The sequence below is a fragment of the Anomaloglossus baeobatrachus genome, chromosome 6 (genome assembly GCF_048569485.1).
Source record: "Anomaloglossus baeobatrachus isolate aAnoBae1 chromosome 6, aAnoBae1.hap1, whole genome shotgun sequence".
In the NCBI taxonomy this organism is placed as follows: Eukaryota; Metazoa; Chordata; class Amphibia; order Anura; family Aromobatidae; genus Anomaloglossus; species Anomaloglossus baeobatrachus.
The window spans coordinates 398,602,361-398,617,424 of NC_134358.1; the positions used below are offsets into that span (position 1 = coordinate 398,602,361).

At 42.6% G+C, this 15,064-nt stretch overlaps 1 gene segment (V, D, J or C); it reads left to right on the forward strand.

The window, feature by feature from the left end:
* The first annotated feature begins 4,492 nt into the window (after positions 1-4,492).
* LOC142243940 (T-cell receptor gamma chain C region C7.5-like) overlaps positions 4,493-15,064 on the forward strand; it is a 29,182-nt gene continuing 18,610 nt past the window's right edge. The window contains 4 exon segments of the C gene segment in view: positions 4,493-4,507; positions 8,361-8,487; positions 9,529-9,843; positions 11,739-11,804. Coding sequence covers positions 4,493-4,507; positions 8,361-8,487; positions 9,529-9,843; positions 11,739-11,804 — 523 coding nt within the window.

A 15,064-nucleotide genomic window follows, 5' to 3' on the forward strand; every position in this document is an offset into this window, starting at 1 on the left:
CGATGGGTTCCCACCGGTAACCCGCTCCCCGACCTGGATATGGGCCGGAGGAGCCCCTTTTGCCCACAGGCGCTGGCCCTGGGAGACGGTTGCCCTTGGCGGTGGCGGTGTCTCCCTTTCACGGTTGGACGGTTGCCTTCTATTGGGACTTGGCTGTTTGGAAACCCGGAGGTCCCCTTCACTAACGGATTTGGCAAATTCACGGTGACACCAAGCCTTGCCGGGATCCGAAAGGCCCCTGCCAATGGTGCTGGCTTCTCTTTGTATACCGGTCCGGTACCGCCGGGTCACCACCCGTCCACGGTCCTTACGGCAGACTCCAATCGGCCTCCACTGCAGACGGTCACCACATCCTGCCAACCTTGCTGTCCTGTCCGGGCCACACACCCGGACCAACTTCAGGCTCTTTGCTGTCACTTTTCTCCTCTCTACTACTTTCCTCCTTCCACTTCCTTAGCTTAACTCTCACTGCCTGTGTTTTCCCTCCTCCAGGACTGTGAACTCCTTGGTGGGTGGAGACCAACCGCCTGGCTCCACCCCCTGGTGTGGACAACAGCCCCTGGGGAAGGCAACAAGGATTTTGTGTTTTGACTATGATGTGCCTGCAGGGAGTGTGGGGTGTGTAAGTGTTGTGCTCTGTGGCCCCTGGCTTGTCCAGGGCGACACAGAAGCACTGCAGCACTACCTCGGCGAAGCGGCAACAGGCTGTGCTGAAGCTAATCTGCATAGGTGACAAACCCCACAATGCAGAAGAGGTGTGGACAGCTCTGAAACATCATACAGATCACTGGCTCACACCTCTGAACCTAAAGCCAGGAAAGGTTGTGTGTGACAATGGCCGGAACCTGGTGGCGGCTTTGAGGCGAGGCCAGCTGACACATGGTCCATGCGTGGCCCATGTGCTCAACCTCGTGGTTCAGCGGTTTCTAAAGTCATACCCAGAGCTGTCTGATCTGCTGGTAAAAGTTCGCCGCCTGTCTGCACATTTTCGAAAGTCACCTACTGCTTCAGCCGGCTTGGCGGCTTTCAGCGCCATTTGCATCTTCCGGCTCACAGACTGGTGTGTGATGTCCCCACGCGTTGGAATTCAACTCTGCACATGTTGGTCACGATATGTGAGCAGAAGAGGGCAGTTGTTGAGTACCTGCATCACCTAAGCCGCAGGGAAATGGGTCAAACTCCCCACCACACATAACACCTGAGGAGTGGAGATGGATGTCCGACCTATGTACCATCCGCCAAAACTTTGAGGACTCCACCAAGATGGTGAGCGGCGATGACGACATTATTAGCGTCACCATACCGCTTCTCTGCCTTCTAAAATGGTCTCTGCTCAAAAACAAACATGATGCATTGCAGGCGGAGCGCGATGAGTTGGAGTAAGAAACAGTAGTGGGTGTGGGTGATAACACACAGCCCAGCCTCGTCTCATCACAACGTGCAGTAGAGGACTATGATGAGGAGCAGGATGAAGACATGGAGCAACTCTCCGGCCAAATTGAGGATATGACATGCAGTCATATCCTCGGTTCAGCGTGGCTGGCCAGAGGACAGGGTAGATGATGAGGAGGAGGAGGAGGACAGCATGTTCAGTCATCGTGTTGGTCAGGATACTGAAGTGATGGCTGTTAAGAGTCTGGCACACATGGCTGACTTTATGGTAAGCTGCCTGTCTCGTGACCCTCGCGTTAAGAACATCTTGGCCGACAATCATTACTGGTTGGTAACACTGTTAGACCCACGCTAAAAGGAGAACTTTATGTCTCTTATTCCCGAGGTGGAGAGGTCAGGCAAAATGCAGCAGTTCCAGAAGGCCATAGTCACGGAAGTAGGCAAAGCATTCCCCTCACAAAACGCTAGCGGCATAGGTCAGGAATCAGTGGACAACCAAGGCGTACAGCCGAGAGGGGCACAAGTCCAATCCGCCAGAGGTAGGGGAACAGTCTTTAAGATGTGGGACAGTTTTCTCAGCCCCTCACATACCACAGCCCCTGAGGTGCGGGGTAGTGCCACAAGAAATCCTAAGTTTGCCCAGATGCTCAAGGAGTACCTTGCAGATCAAACAACTGTACTCCGACATTCCTCTGTGCCTTACAATTAATGGGTATCCAAGCTGGATACGTGGCATGAATTGGATCTCTACGCCTTGGAAGTCCTGGCCTGCCCTGCCACTAGCGTTTTGTCAGAGCGTGTTTTTAGTGCCGCAGGTGGAATCATTACAGATAAACGCACCCGCCTGTCAACTGAAAATGCTGACAGGCTGACTCTGATCAAGATGAACAAGGGTTGGATTGGGCCAGACTTCACCACACCACCAGCAAATGACAGCGGAATTTAAAGTTTGTAACGGGAATTTGCCATGTACCTCCACTCACCCATGGTAACACACTTCTGGACTTTGGCTAATCGCTGGACTGCTCCTCATTCTCCTCATGCGCCATCATGATGACCGTTACAATAGTTAGGCCATTGTTTCAGGTATACCCCCAGTGGTACATTTTTTCGCCCATTCTTTCAGAATGAGCATTACAACGACAGGAGACCCGCTCCTTTGCAATAGGAACAATGTTTTGAGGCCCTCATGCACGTCTCTATCCAGGGACAATGTGGAGCCTCTAAATTTTTGTCTGCCCTGCCTAAGGGCTATACTACAATAGACCCACTTCCTTACAATGGGCACTTCAGGTTTACAGGCCATCATGCACGTCTCTATCCAGGGACAATATGGAGCCTGACGCTGCCACTGACAGGCACACACGTGCGGTTTTTAAATGCAAGCACGGCCGCACTAAGAACCTAACAGGTTTTTAGGAGCGACAATTACTGAGAAGTCTGACACTATCAGACACTGCTGACTGACGTGTATTATACACTAGACTTGTGCATTATATAATAGTTTGTGCAAAACGTGCACCTGTACGCTGCCACCGACAGGCACACACGTGCGGTTTTTAAATGCAAGCACGGACGCACTAAGACCTAACAGGTTTTTAGGAGCGACAATTGCTGAGAAGTCTGACACTATCAGGACTGTTTTAGACTGTGTACACCAGCCCCAGATATGATGAAGGCTGGTATACGGTCACCACTAGGAATGGCTATATACCCTGCCTGCCTGCCTGTATACTGCTACAATAGTCCTGACAAGGACTCTTCTGGTCACTAGCCTGTATTCCGACCTGGCTATACCCTGCCTGTATACAGCAACAATAGTCCTGAGAAGGACTCTGCTACTGTACTCCGACCTGGCTATACCCTGCCTGCCTGTATACAACTAGAATAGTCCTGAGAAGGACTTCTGGTCACACTGTTTGCAGCCCTGCTACGGAAATAACTATAAAGGGCCGCAAACCTTTCCCTGAAGCAGCAACACTCTCCCTGCACTGACTGTCTGGATGGCTGTGTGCAGAGCACAGCGCGCCCGCCGGTATAAAGGCTCGGTCACGCTGTGCAGGCCGGCCAATCACTGCAATTCCCCAACTAACAGGGCTGTGGCATTGCAGTGGTCTGCCAGCCAATCCCTGCATGAGGGCTGGCTCTCAAAAGAGCGCCAACATGCAGGGATGAAGACCACGAGTACAGCTCGAGTATCGCGAGATTACTCGGTCCCCGCCGAGTAGCCCGAGTACAGTGATACTCATGCGAGTACCGAGTAGTAACAAGCATACTCGCTCATCACTAGTTAGGATATACTGGAAGTTATCAATCATCATCAAACTGCAGACCATACAGGACCCACATTACTGAGGAGAATTAGTCAGTATTGGAAATAAACATTTACATCCAGGTACATTAAAGATTATGTTGTCTCTAATTGGAGTCATCTTTTTTTTCTTCATCTTGTCCAGACACCATGATAACTTTTCACATCCACAGCTTGTCTCTACAGGCTGCCATCTTCTCTCGTCTTCTGTTGCACAACCTGGCATGATACCCTTAAAAATAGCAGAATCATTATAGCTCTCCTATATAAAAATATCTGCCTTATACTGTACCCCTGAATAATTAATTGTCCCTCACTGCGTTCTCTACACAAAATATGATGCACACACTGTTCCTTTAATGGTGCATGCCCTCCACACTGCCCTTTCCTTTCCAAACTGAGGTCGATCTTCATACTGTTCTCTACACTGTTTTCCCCTATACTGCCCAGTATTTATACTGTGCCCCCTCATCACACACCCCCACCTTGCTATGGTCTCAGGCTGTCCCTCCATGTTGCCTGTGACGGGGTCCTTCTCCCATATCACACAATCAACAGAGCGAACAATCCAATGGTCTTTTATACCAAGCAAATCAAAAGATTCATAATATAGTCCACCAGACAGAGGGTAAAGTAGTCCAGTAATGGCATAAATGTCCCAGGGATCAGTCACACTCCTCTAGCAGTCCTTCTCCAGGGAAATCGGGGTTCCTCACAGTCTCTCTGAGGTGTCAACTTCCCCCTAAGAGGTTCAATCTTGCTTCTTCTCTCTTGCAAGTCTCACCCAGTATGACAATCCCCCAGGTAAGTAGAGCATTTAGGTGGATCCCATACACCTCTCTCCCAGACCTAGGGACAGAAACACAACAGGGGGTGATTACCTACAGACAATACAATGTACACACAAGCAATACAGAGAATGGGCAGTGAACCACACCTAAAATATGAACCTACACAACATGATACACAACCCCCCCATATTTCATCATCACATTACCCCCTCACCTTACCATCCCCTTACTACCCAGTCTCTATTGTATGCCTCCTCACAATTTTTTCATCCCATACTGTCTCCTCACTACCTCCGAACTCATCCCCCTCTCTCCTCATATTGTCTACGCACACATTTGCATTTTGTTCCCCATACTGTGTCCGCATACATTTCCCCATTGCACCCCATACTGTGTCAACGCCCATTCTGCATCTTTGCTTCCCATATCATGTCCTCAAATTTACCCCCTCATGCCCCATACAGTCTTTAAATTCCCCCTTTCCTCACTATACTTTGTCCTTGAAATTTCTTTCCCCGTTTGCTCTCCATACCGTGTTTGTATGCACTGCCCCCTCATTCACCATACTTTGACTTTATACATTACCACCTCACTGCTCATTCTATGTCTGTATACATTCCAACTCTCTCCACATACTATGACTATATACATCCCTCTCACCCTCTGTCCCCATACTGTGACCACATACTTCCCTCCTCACCATCTCTCCCCATACTGTTTCCATATATTTCACTCCTCACCCCCTCTCCCCATACTGTGTCCCCTCACCCCCTCTCCCCATACATTCACTCCTCACCCCCTCTCCCCATACTGTGCACCCCCTCACTGTCTCTCTCCATGCTGGCATGGCTATGATTGGCCAGGGAAATCTCTGTAAACAAAAAACCCCAAAAAACGAGTGGGCTACAAATGGAAGTTAAATGTAGTAAGAGTAGGATAGTTATACATACCATGCTGACTGGAGGATCACACTGCATTCAGACTCTTTTCTGGCCCTGCTGATTAAGGTTCATCAATATTCACTGCTTTCCCTGAATTCCCTTTGTGCCATTTTCTGTGATTGTTTCCAGACTGCTATACTCACCCCTTACCCTGTGTCCACATCTGTGACTGGTCGCAGTCAGTTTTCTGTATAGTAGAGAAAAATAAATAAATAGATCATTTTAAAGAAACTACGTAGGCTCCCAGGATATTTTGATAGCCAGAGTAGGTACAACACCTATAGGCTGCAGCCCCTACCTGAGAGCTTTTCCGTGGCTGGAAATCAAAATAAAGGGGGGAATCCATAGGTTCCCCCCAGTTTTCATACTCAGCCATGGTAGAGCAGACAAGTGGGGGCTGGTATTATCAGGATGGGACCAGCTAAGGTCATTGGCCCCACAGCCTAAAAATACCAGCCCGCAGCTGCCCAGAATTGTATCCATTAGATGCGACAATGCCAGTGCTTTACTCAGCTCATCCTGATTGCTCTGGTGCGGTGGCAATCGAGGTAATATAAGGAGTTAATGACAGCTGTGATTTGTCAAAAAAGAACAGCTACCATCAAGCCCTAGATTAGTAATGGGAAGAGTCTATGAGACCTGCCAGAATTACTAATCCTGGAAGTGAAAATAAATAAAAACACAAACACCGTTTCATTTTAAATAAAATACACACACACTCTTTCACCACTTTAATAACCCCAAAAACACTTTTGCAGATTCGATGTAATCCATATGAAGTCCCACGATGATCCCTGCTCTGCTACATACTGAAGTCGCAGCGCGAAGGCACATTAGAAAACATTGCCACCCACTATGTCTTCCGGCAGACACTAACTGAGCTACAGCTGTTAGGAGTAATGTCACTGAGTTTATGTTCTGTCACAGCTGGAGGTTGCCACGGTCCCCCACTTTTGACCACAGTTAAACTCTCACCTCAGGTGAACTCATTGAGCTCAATGAGACCTGCATCTCCTGGCAAAAAGAACACTTTTTTTGCCAAGAGATGCAGATTTGGTACAGGAATATGGTGTAAAAATTTCAAACACCAAATCTGCATCTCTTGGCCAAAAAATGCACAAAAATGGTTTTGACACTGTTTCAGTGCGATTTTCTGCCAGAAAGTACAAATTTGGTGCTGAAATGTCTGCACCAGATTTCAGCATCAAATTTGCACCTCCTGGTAGGAAACCACACCGAAATGGCATCAAAACCATTTTTGTGCATTTTTTTGTCCAAGAGATGCAGATTTGGTGCTGAAATTTATACACCATATTCCTGCACAAGATCTGCATCTCCTGGCAAAAAATCAAAAGAAATCAAAGCTGCATCATTTTGGGTTTTTTAAATTTTTAATTTAAATAATTTAAAAAAGACACATAGCATCCCTCTTATTTTGATACACAGCCAAGGTAAGCACACAGCTGGGGCCTGCGTATGCTTTATCTGTGTTGAGTATCATAATATGGGGGGATCCTACCGCAATTTATTTTATTTATTTATTTTTACACCACGATGGGGACATATACAGCATCCGTGATTGGTTGCAGTCAGACATGGTGTCACAGAGGTTTGGGGCGTGGTCTGGCTGCAACCAATCACAGATGCAGGGACTGCCAGTGTGCTGTGGAAACAGTTCATATACATGAGGTTAATGAGCGGCTCCGGAAGTATCATTACAGTCGTTCAGGAAACTGATAAGTATAACACGCTTGCTCTAATCCCCCTATCCCTTCTACCACAATTTTAAAGCACCACTTTCGGTCCCCTTTAGACTTTTATGGGGACCGGCGTCTGGGCAGAAAAAGGTATCAATTCTGGGCCAAAACTGGGTATCTGTGGGTTCACCCATCACTACTCCTGATCTGAACCTTATTGAACACCTATTATTTGGAATTTTTAAGAGACAAGTTTAGCATCACTCTCCATCAAGCATCCAGGATCTAAAAGAGGTCATTTTCGCAAAAATGTAAATAAAATAGATGTAATGTGTTGCCAATTTGTTCATTTCATGCCTAAAAGACTTGGTGCTGTTCTTATTGAAGCCATTCCATTAAGTTTTTTATTCATTAAATGTGTATATACAGTACAGACCAAAAGTTTGGAAACACCTACTCATTCAAAGAGTTTTCTTTATTCTCATGACTGAAAATTGTAGATTCACATTGAAGGCATCAAAACTATGAACTAACACATGTGGAATGAAATACTTAACAAAAAAGTGTGAAACAACTGAAAATATGTCTTATATTCTAGGTTCTTCAAAGTAGTCACCTTTTGCTTTGATTACTGCTTTGCACACTTTGATTTTTTTTCACAATTTGAATAAACGTAAAACTATACATGTGTTATATCTACAGATTCATACTGACATAGGGAATCATAATACCAGGTCAGTTTTCCCATATAGTGAACATTGTAAATAAATAAATAAATAAAAAATTTTGCAATTGCACTTTTTTTGCAATTTCACTGCATGATTTTTTTTTCCCATTTCCTTGTACAATATGTGGCAGAATAAATGTGGTCATTCAAAAGGCAACTCTTTCCGCAAAAAGCAAGCCCTCATATGGCTACATTGACAGAAAAATAAAAAAGTTATGGCTTTTTCAAGAAAGGGAGGAAAAAAAACAAAAAAGAAAAATAGAAAATCGCAAGTGGTTAAGGGGTTAAGCTAAACCTCCATCCATTCATTATATACTAGATGATGCATGAAAAGAAGACTCCTAATTGGTTTGATTAGTCTGAAATTCAGCAGTATCAGCAATGTTCAAACCGGTGACTAGCTGGCTTATCACAATTTATTATAAACATTTCAGTATCTGAGCAGCTGCATAATTTCCCGTGCCGGCTGACAATTATACAATAAACCACATTTAACAGTAGAATGTTTCAAGACTCGTACAAGTTTGCATTATATATTTTTGTAAGGAGAACTTGCAGAGTGATTATTATAAAGTGTTTGGATCTGGAACCAAGCTAATCGTTGTCAATAACACTGACCCAAGTAAAAGTAAGTAAAGATATTTTGCATATATCTCATAAAAACAAAATCCACGTTACATTGTTTTTAATGACATCTTCCTTATCTATCTAATAGATGTTTAAGTTTTCTTGTATTAAAAATGTACATTAATATGTATAGACAATGCAGATGGCTTAACTTTTAGCTTCCAGAACTCAGAAAATCATAAATGCAAAGATATCCTAAAAACATCAGGATTTAGATATTACTTAATCACAAGTCAGTTATTTCTCTTCTTTTATTTTTTTTAGTATATTTGTATATATATTCACATTTACTTTTGAGGTATCATTAAGTATATGCACATTATTGCTTAAAAATGTGTGTGAATGTGAACATATATTAAACACTTTGGTAAATAACTGATTTTGGAATATAATAATTCATTCATTCTTTCTACATCATTTGAAATTTTTTAATATAGAATTCTTAGACAAATACAAGACTGGATATAGGAAAAAATGGAAAGTAAAAAGGAAAGACATATATTACTGGATGTTTGACAAAAACTTAAGGCATCTGCATCTACATAATTAATGCAAAAAAAATATTGTTATTAATAGCGCAAAACAGTTTATACAACATTTGAGATAAAGGAATTCTCTATCCTTCTATGTAATGGTGTATAAAATATTTACAGTATTTATTATAAAAAGTAATTTACGTTATAAATTACAGTACATATATGTTTAATAGGGTTATGATTTTCAAATATTCACCGGGCTTCCTCTTTATACTGTATATTTAAAAATGAGCAATGTATAAAAATGACATTATTTGACAATATTTTGCGATATAACATAACTAAAACATTTCTCTAAAATTAGTTTTTGTTGATTTCAAATTTTCAATTCCAAAGTTGGAAAATATATTGATAGATGCTTGATCTTCTACTTTATGAGAAAGTTATATTGACTGTCAATGTTAGTATATCATAGCACCAACATATCTTTTATTTTGCATGGTCATTTTATTATCAAGTTTATTTTTTTATCTCACTAAATTATTAGCTTTGATTCTTCTTTTTAGGCCTAGACGCAAAAGCACCAAGTGTGACTATCTTAGCGTCATCCAGAAGAGATGCGAAGACAAAACGCTCTTCAATTTTACTGTGTAACTTGCAGAATTTCTTCCCTGATGCAATTAAAGTGGAGTGGAGTGTAGATGGAAACAATGGGGAGCTGAAATCAGAGCAGGGGGAAATTATAACCGACGCATCCAGCCAAATGTCCTCATTGTACACCTGGATTACAATAAAACAGTCTGATATAGGCAAAATATATAAATGCAGGTACAAACACGAGAAAAATGGGAACGCATGGCAAGAAGTAGAGTATAACACAGGTAAATCTTATCTTTTACAGACTTTTCTTTCTAATTTTTTATTAACATATAGATAGTACAATGTTAAAACTCATTATTAAACTGTCATTCAACAAATAGGAATTTGTCATTTTCCACTGTTGCTGTTAAAAAGAAAAAAAAATGTACAAAAGGTATTTGCATAAAAAATTTGTAGCTTTGTGCCTTTTTGGAAACAACCGTCAAGCAGCCCTCAATAAATTTATTCTGATGCACATTACAAAGCTGCCATAAGTTGTAGCAATGAGCTGGCACTACTGTCATGTTCTGTTACTGGTACATGAAAATAAGAAAACTGACAGCACTTTCTAACAGACAAGTGTGAACAAGTGCAAACTGAACATGAAATAAGCTAACAAATAAACAGCTGCACTCTGAGATGCTAAGGTATACAGACATTGAGTATAGGAACTTGGATATATATTACTGTTAAGGGAATAAGATACAAGATATGCCTTGACGCTGGCTGCTGGGCTCGCATAAAATTAGTCTTTTGTATATTTTGTATACTCTAAGTGTCTCAATTCTTAAATGCATTTCCTCAACAGTAATATATTACCAAATTCCTATCTTCTATGTCTGTATATCTTAGTGTCTCAGAGTGCAGATTTTTATTTGTAAATGTACTGGTACATAGACAGCCCAAAGATGTACAAAATTTACAAAATACTAAATTTGATTCTCCTTACTTCAGTGGGATTTTCATATAAGACTAGCATGTTAAATGTGAGTTCTGATGAGTTCCATCCATATATTATGTATGTTTCAGACTAACATTTAGTACTGTTAATTATTTGAAAGGGTATTCACATAGTTGAAGTTATCCCCTATTCTAACTTTACGAGTCCAACTGCTGTGATTCCCAGTGATCTCAAGAAATGGGTTCTTCAGAGTTCTGTCTAAATGGAGTAACGTTGTGTGTGCTGAAACCTCACTCCATATATTATTTATGAGGCTGCTGGAAAATGCCAAGAATAGTTCTCAGTTATATTCAGAAGTCAGTTTTTGGGATTGCAATGGGACCACCAGTGATCAGTTATAGGGGATAACTACATTTTGGCACAACTCTATAATATCCAGTATGTTTATAGTAGTCAGAACATTTTCTGTTACAGAACTTTAACCACACTATAATAATGATAAATTCTAAAATGGTGACTGCCTAGGGGAACTAAGTTACGCAACTATATAAAATTTACAGATTTGTACCATAAACTGTTCAGCACAGTTCTTACATAACCTGTATGAACAATTTGCTTTATTAGACATCATGTTTTTGGTCTTTGCCGAGCCTGCATACACTATAATCTCCACTAATTGTTACAATAAAGGGGTTTATTTATGAAAAAAATGTGGCAAATAACTTCCAGCAATCTGCGACTGCCACTGATTGTCAGGGTATGATTGGAGCTGTAGTTTCACTGCAGCTGGAGAGCCATAGGTTGCTGATTCCTGTCCTACAGTCTGTGCTCCATTTGCAGTCTACAATTATCTTCTTCATGACGTCCTGAAGCATATTCATGCCAACTTCAAATTTTGAATTAATCTTATTTATGATCAAAAAGAAAAGAAAGGTCCAGCGAATGGGCAAAAAATAAGATAAAAAAAAATTATTGAAAAATATTAAAAAAAACATAAAAATAGCAATAGTGGAATAATAATCTGAAATTGTCAAAAATTATTAATTAAACGACTACTCGCTTCAGCTGAGGAACCTTCTTCTGAGGTCATACATTTGTTTCTTGCTGCGCATCTCATTTATGGAAGCTATTCTTTTATGAACACTTTATAAGAACCTCTGAAATTTACTATTTGACTTATTTTATGCTGTATATTTCCTATTATCTATTTTTTTATATTCTTTTAATGTTTTACAGAACATTTAAAGGATGACAACAGCAATTTTAAAAGCACAGATGTCAATAACTGTACATATACTTCAGGTAACTATTGTGCAACTACAAATTTCTACATGTTTCATGCAAAATATTTTGACATAAAGGGGGTGTTCAATTTTGAGCATTTATGGTATACTAATAGTATATTTCATGAGTGTCCATTAGATGTAGGTCTCACCACATGATAAATCATGAATGTATCAGATCAGACTTATCCTCTCAAACTGGAATAAATGTAATTATAAATCTTGTAAAAACAACTCAATATCCATTTAATTTTCTCACCAAAATGAGCATTTACAATACGATCTACTTGGCCTTAATATATACTAGAAGAACACACGTGGATTCGTTCACGGATAATGATATGTTAAATTATTGGTTACGCTTGCAGGTTTATATTTTCAGTTGACAGTTTCAGCATTTAAAATTTGTTGTTTCAACTGTTTTTTTTTGTTAGCTTTTGTTTATTTTTACAAATTTGTCATAATACTGAGGAGAAGAACAACTACTTTGTGAACAATTTTTTATTAAATATTCACATTTACTCTCTTTTCACATAAAAAAAATTAAGAGGGGACAGCTTGGTGCAAACTGTCACTCCCCACCCAGTGTAAACTATGAGTGGTTAGCGGACAGACAAAGGAGTAAGACTGATTTACAGATACACATCTGTCTATTGTAATGCTTTTTGGTAAGCAACATTTTTCGCTTTACCTTCAGGTGCATACATATGAAAAGATTTATGCAGTTACCATCCTAGAGCAAGAAATGTACAGTTGACCATGACAAAAAACAGGCTCTCCAATGCCGACTACTTTGATTGACCTTGTGCTTTGTTTATAGTCATATCAAGTTGGAATGGGAACAGCAGGGCTTAAAATGGAAGGGCATGCCATTTGGTAGTAATGGACTACTCGGAATGTAAACATTTTCTCCATTAGCGTTTCCCAGAAAAACAGTATCTTCAATAATGTTGGACATGAGTAGAGATGAGCGAACCGGTCGCGGTTCGGCTCGAGGTCGGTTCGCCGAACGGAGGTCTCGTTCGAGTTCGGCTCGTCGAACGTTCGACGAACCGAACTCGAACTGCATAGGAAACAATGGCAGGCAATCACAAACACAGAAAAACACCTAGAAAACACCCTCAAAGGTGTCCAAAAGGTGACAAACAACTCACAACACACGGGAAAGTGACAAGGACATATACTCATGTGAAAACAAAAGAGCTGGACAAGGAAAAAGAGGAGGACACACAGATATATGAGTATATGCAAGGAAACATCGATTCCATTATTGTGCAACTTGAGCCCTGCTCATTTTAGGCTTCCAATCTGGATAAATTGCCTGAGCTCGCCACGTACGCCTTGGGGATCTTGTCTTGTCCTGCAGCCAGCGTTCTCTCGGAACCTGTCTTCAGTGCTGCTGGTGGTCTGCTGACAGATAAGCACACGCGTCTGTCCACTGACAATGTGGACATGGCTCTCAGAGGACTTTTCTTCCCCTGGGTCAGCCAGGGGACGGGAAAGGCACGCGTATTTTTGAGAGTGCTTCATGCAAAGCATCTTTTTCTTTTTCAAAAGGGGGCTCAACCGATGCCAGTCAAGTGGGGTGTGTGTGGCCCAGTTAGTGGAAACGAGGGAGACTGTGGTTGGAGTCCCCTCGCTGTGTCTCTAAAAGAACCAAGATGAACAAGTCATGGCTCTCAGAAGACTTTTCTTCCCCTTGGTCAGCCATGGGACGGGAAAGGCACGCGTATTTTTGAGAGTGCTTCATGCAAAGCATCTTTTTCTTTTTCAAAAGGGGGCTCAACCGATGCCAGTCAAGTGGGGTGTGTGTGGCCCAGTTAGTGGCAACGAAGGAGACTGTGGTTGGAGTCCCCTCGCTGTGTCTCTAAAAGAACCAAGATGAACAAGTCATGGCTCTCAGAGGACTTTTCTTCCCCTGGGTCAGCCAGGGGACGGGAAAGGCACGAGTATTTTTGAGAGTGCTTCATGCAAAGCATCTTTTTCTTTTTCAAAAGGGGGCTCAACCGATGCCAGTCAAGTGGGGTGTGTGTGGCCCAGTTAGTGGAAACGAGGGAGACTGTGGTTGGAGTCCCCTCGCTGTGTCTCTAAAAGAACCAAGATGAACAAGTCATGGCTCTCAGAGGACTTTTCTTCCCCTGGGTCAGCCAGGGGACGGGAAAGGCACGCGTATTTTTGAGAGTGCTTCATGCAAAGCATCTTTTTCTTTTTCAAAAGGGGGCTCAACCGATGCCAGTCAAGTGGGGTGTGTGTGGCCCAGTTAGTGGAAACGAGGGAGACTGTGGTTGGAGTCCCCTCGCTGTGTCTCTAAAAGAACCAAGATGAACAAGTCATGGCTCTCAGAGGACTTTTCTTCCCCTGGGTCAGCCAGGGGACGGGAAAGGCACGCGTATTTTTGAGAGTGCTTCATGCAAAGCATCTTTTTCTTTTTCAAAAGGGGGCTCAACCGATGCCAGTCAAGTGGGGTGTGTGTGGCCCAGATAGTGGAAACGAGGGAGACTGTGGTTGGAGTCCCCTCGCTGTGTCTCTAAAAGAACCAAGATGAACAAGTCATGGCTCTCAGAGGACTTTTCTTCCCCTGGGTCAGCCAGGGGACGGGAAAGGCACGCGTATTTTTGAGAGTGCTTCATGCAAAGCATCTTTTTCTTTTTCAAAAGGGGGCTCAACCGATGCCAGTCAAGTGGGGTGTGTGTGGCCCAGTTAGTGGAAACGAGGGAGACTGTGGTTGGAGTCCCCTCGCTGTGTCTCTAAAAGAACCAAGATGAACAAGTCATGGCTCTCAGAGGACTTTTCTTCCCCTGGGTCAGCCAGGGGACGGGAAAGGCACGCGTATTTTTGAGAGTGCTTCATGCAAAGCATCTTTTTCTTTTTCAAAAGGGGGCTCAACCGATGCCAGTCAAGTGGGGTGTGTGTGGCCCAGTTAGTGGAAACGAGGGAGACTGTGGTTGGAGTCCCCTCGCTGTGTCTCTAAAAGAACCAAGATGAACAAGTCATGGCTCTCAGAGGACTTTTCTTCCCCTGGGTCAGCCAGGGAACGGGAAAGGCACGCGTATTTTTGAGAGTGCTTCATGCAAAGCATCTTTTTCTTTTTCAAAAGGGGGCTCAACCGATGCCAGTCAAGTGGGGTGTGTGTGGCCCAGTTAGTGGAAACGAGGGAGACTGTGGTTGGAGTCCCCTCGCTGTGTCTCTAAAAGAACCAAGATGAACAAGTCATGGCTCTCAGAGGACTTTTCTTCCCCTGGGTCAGCCAGGGGACGGGAAAGGCACGCGTGTTTTTGA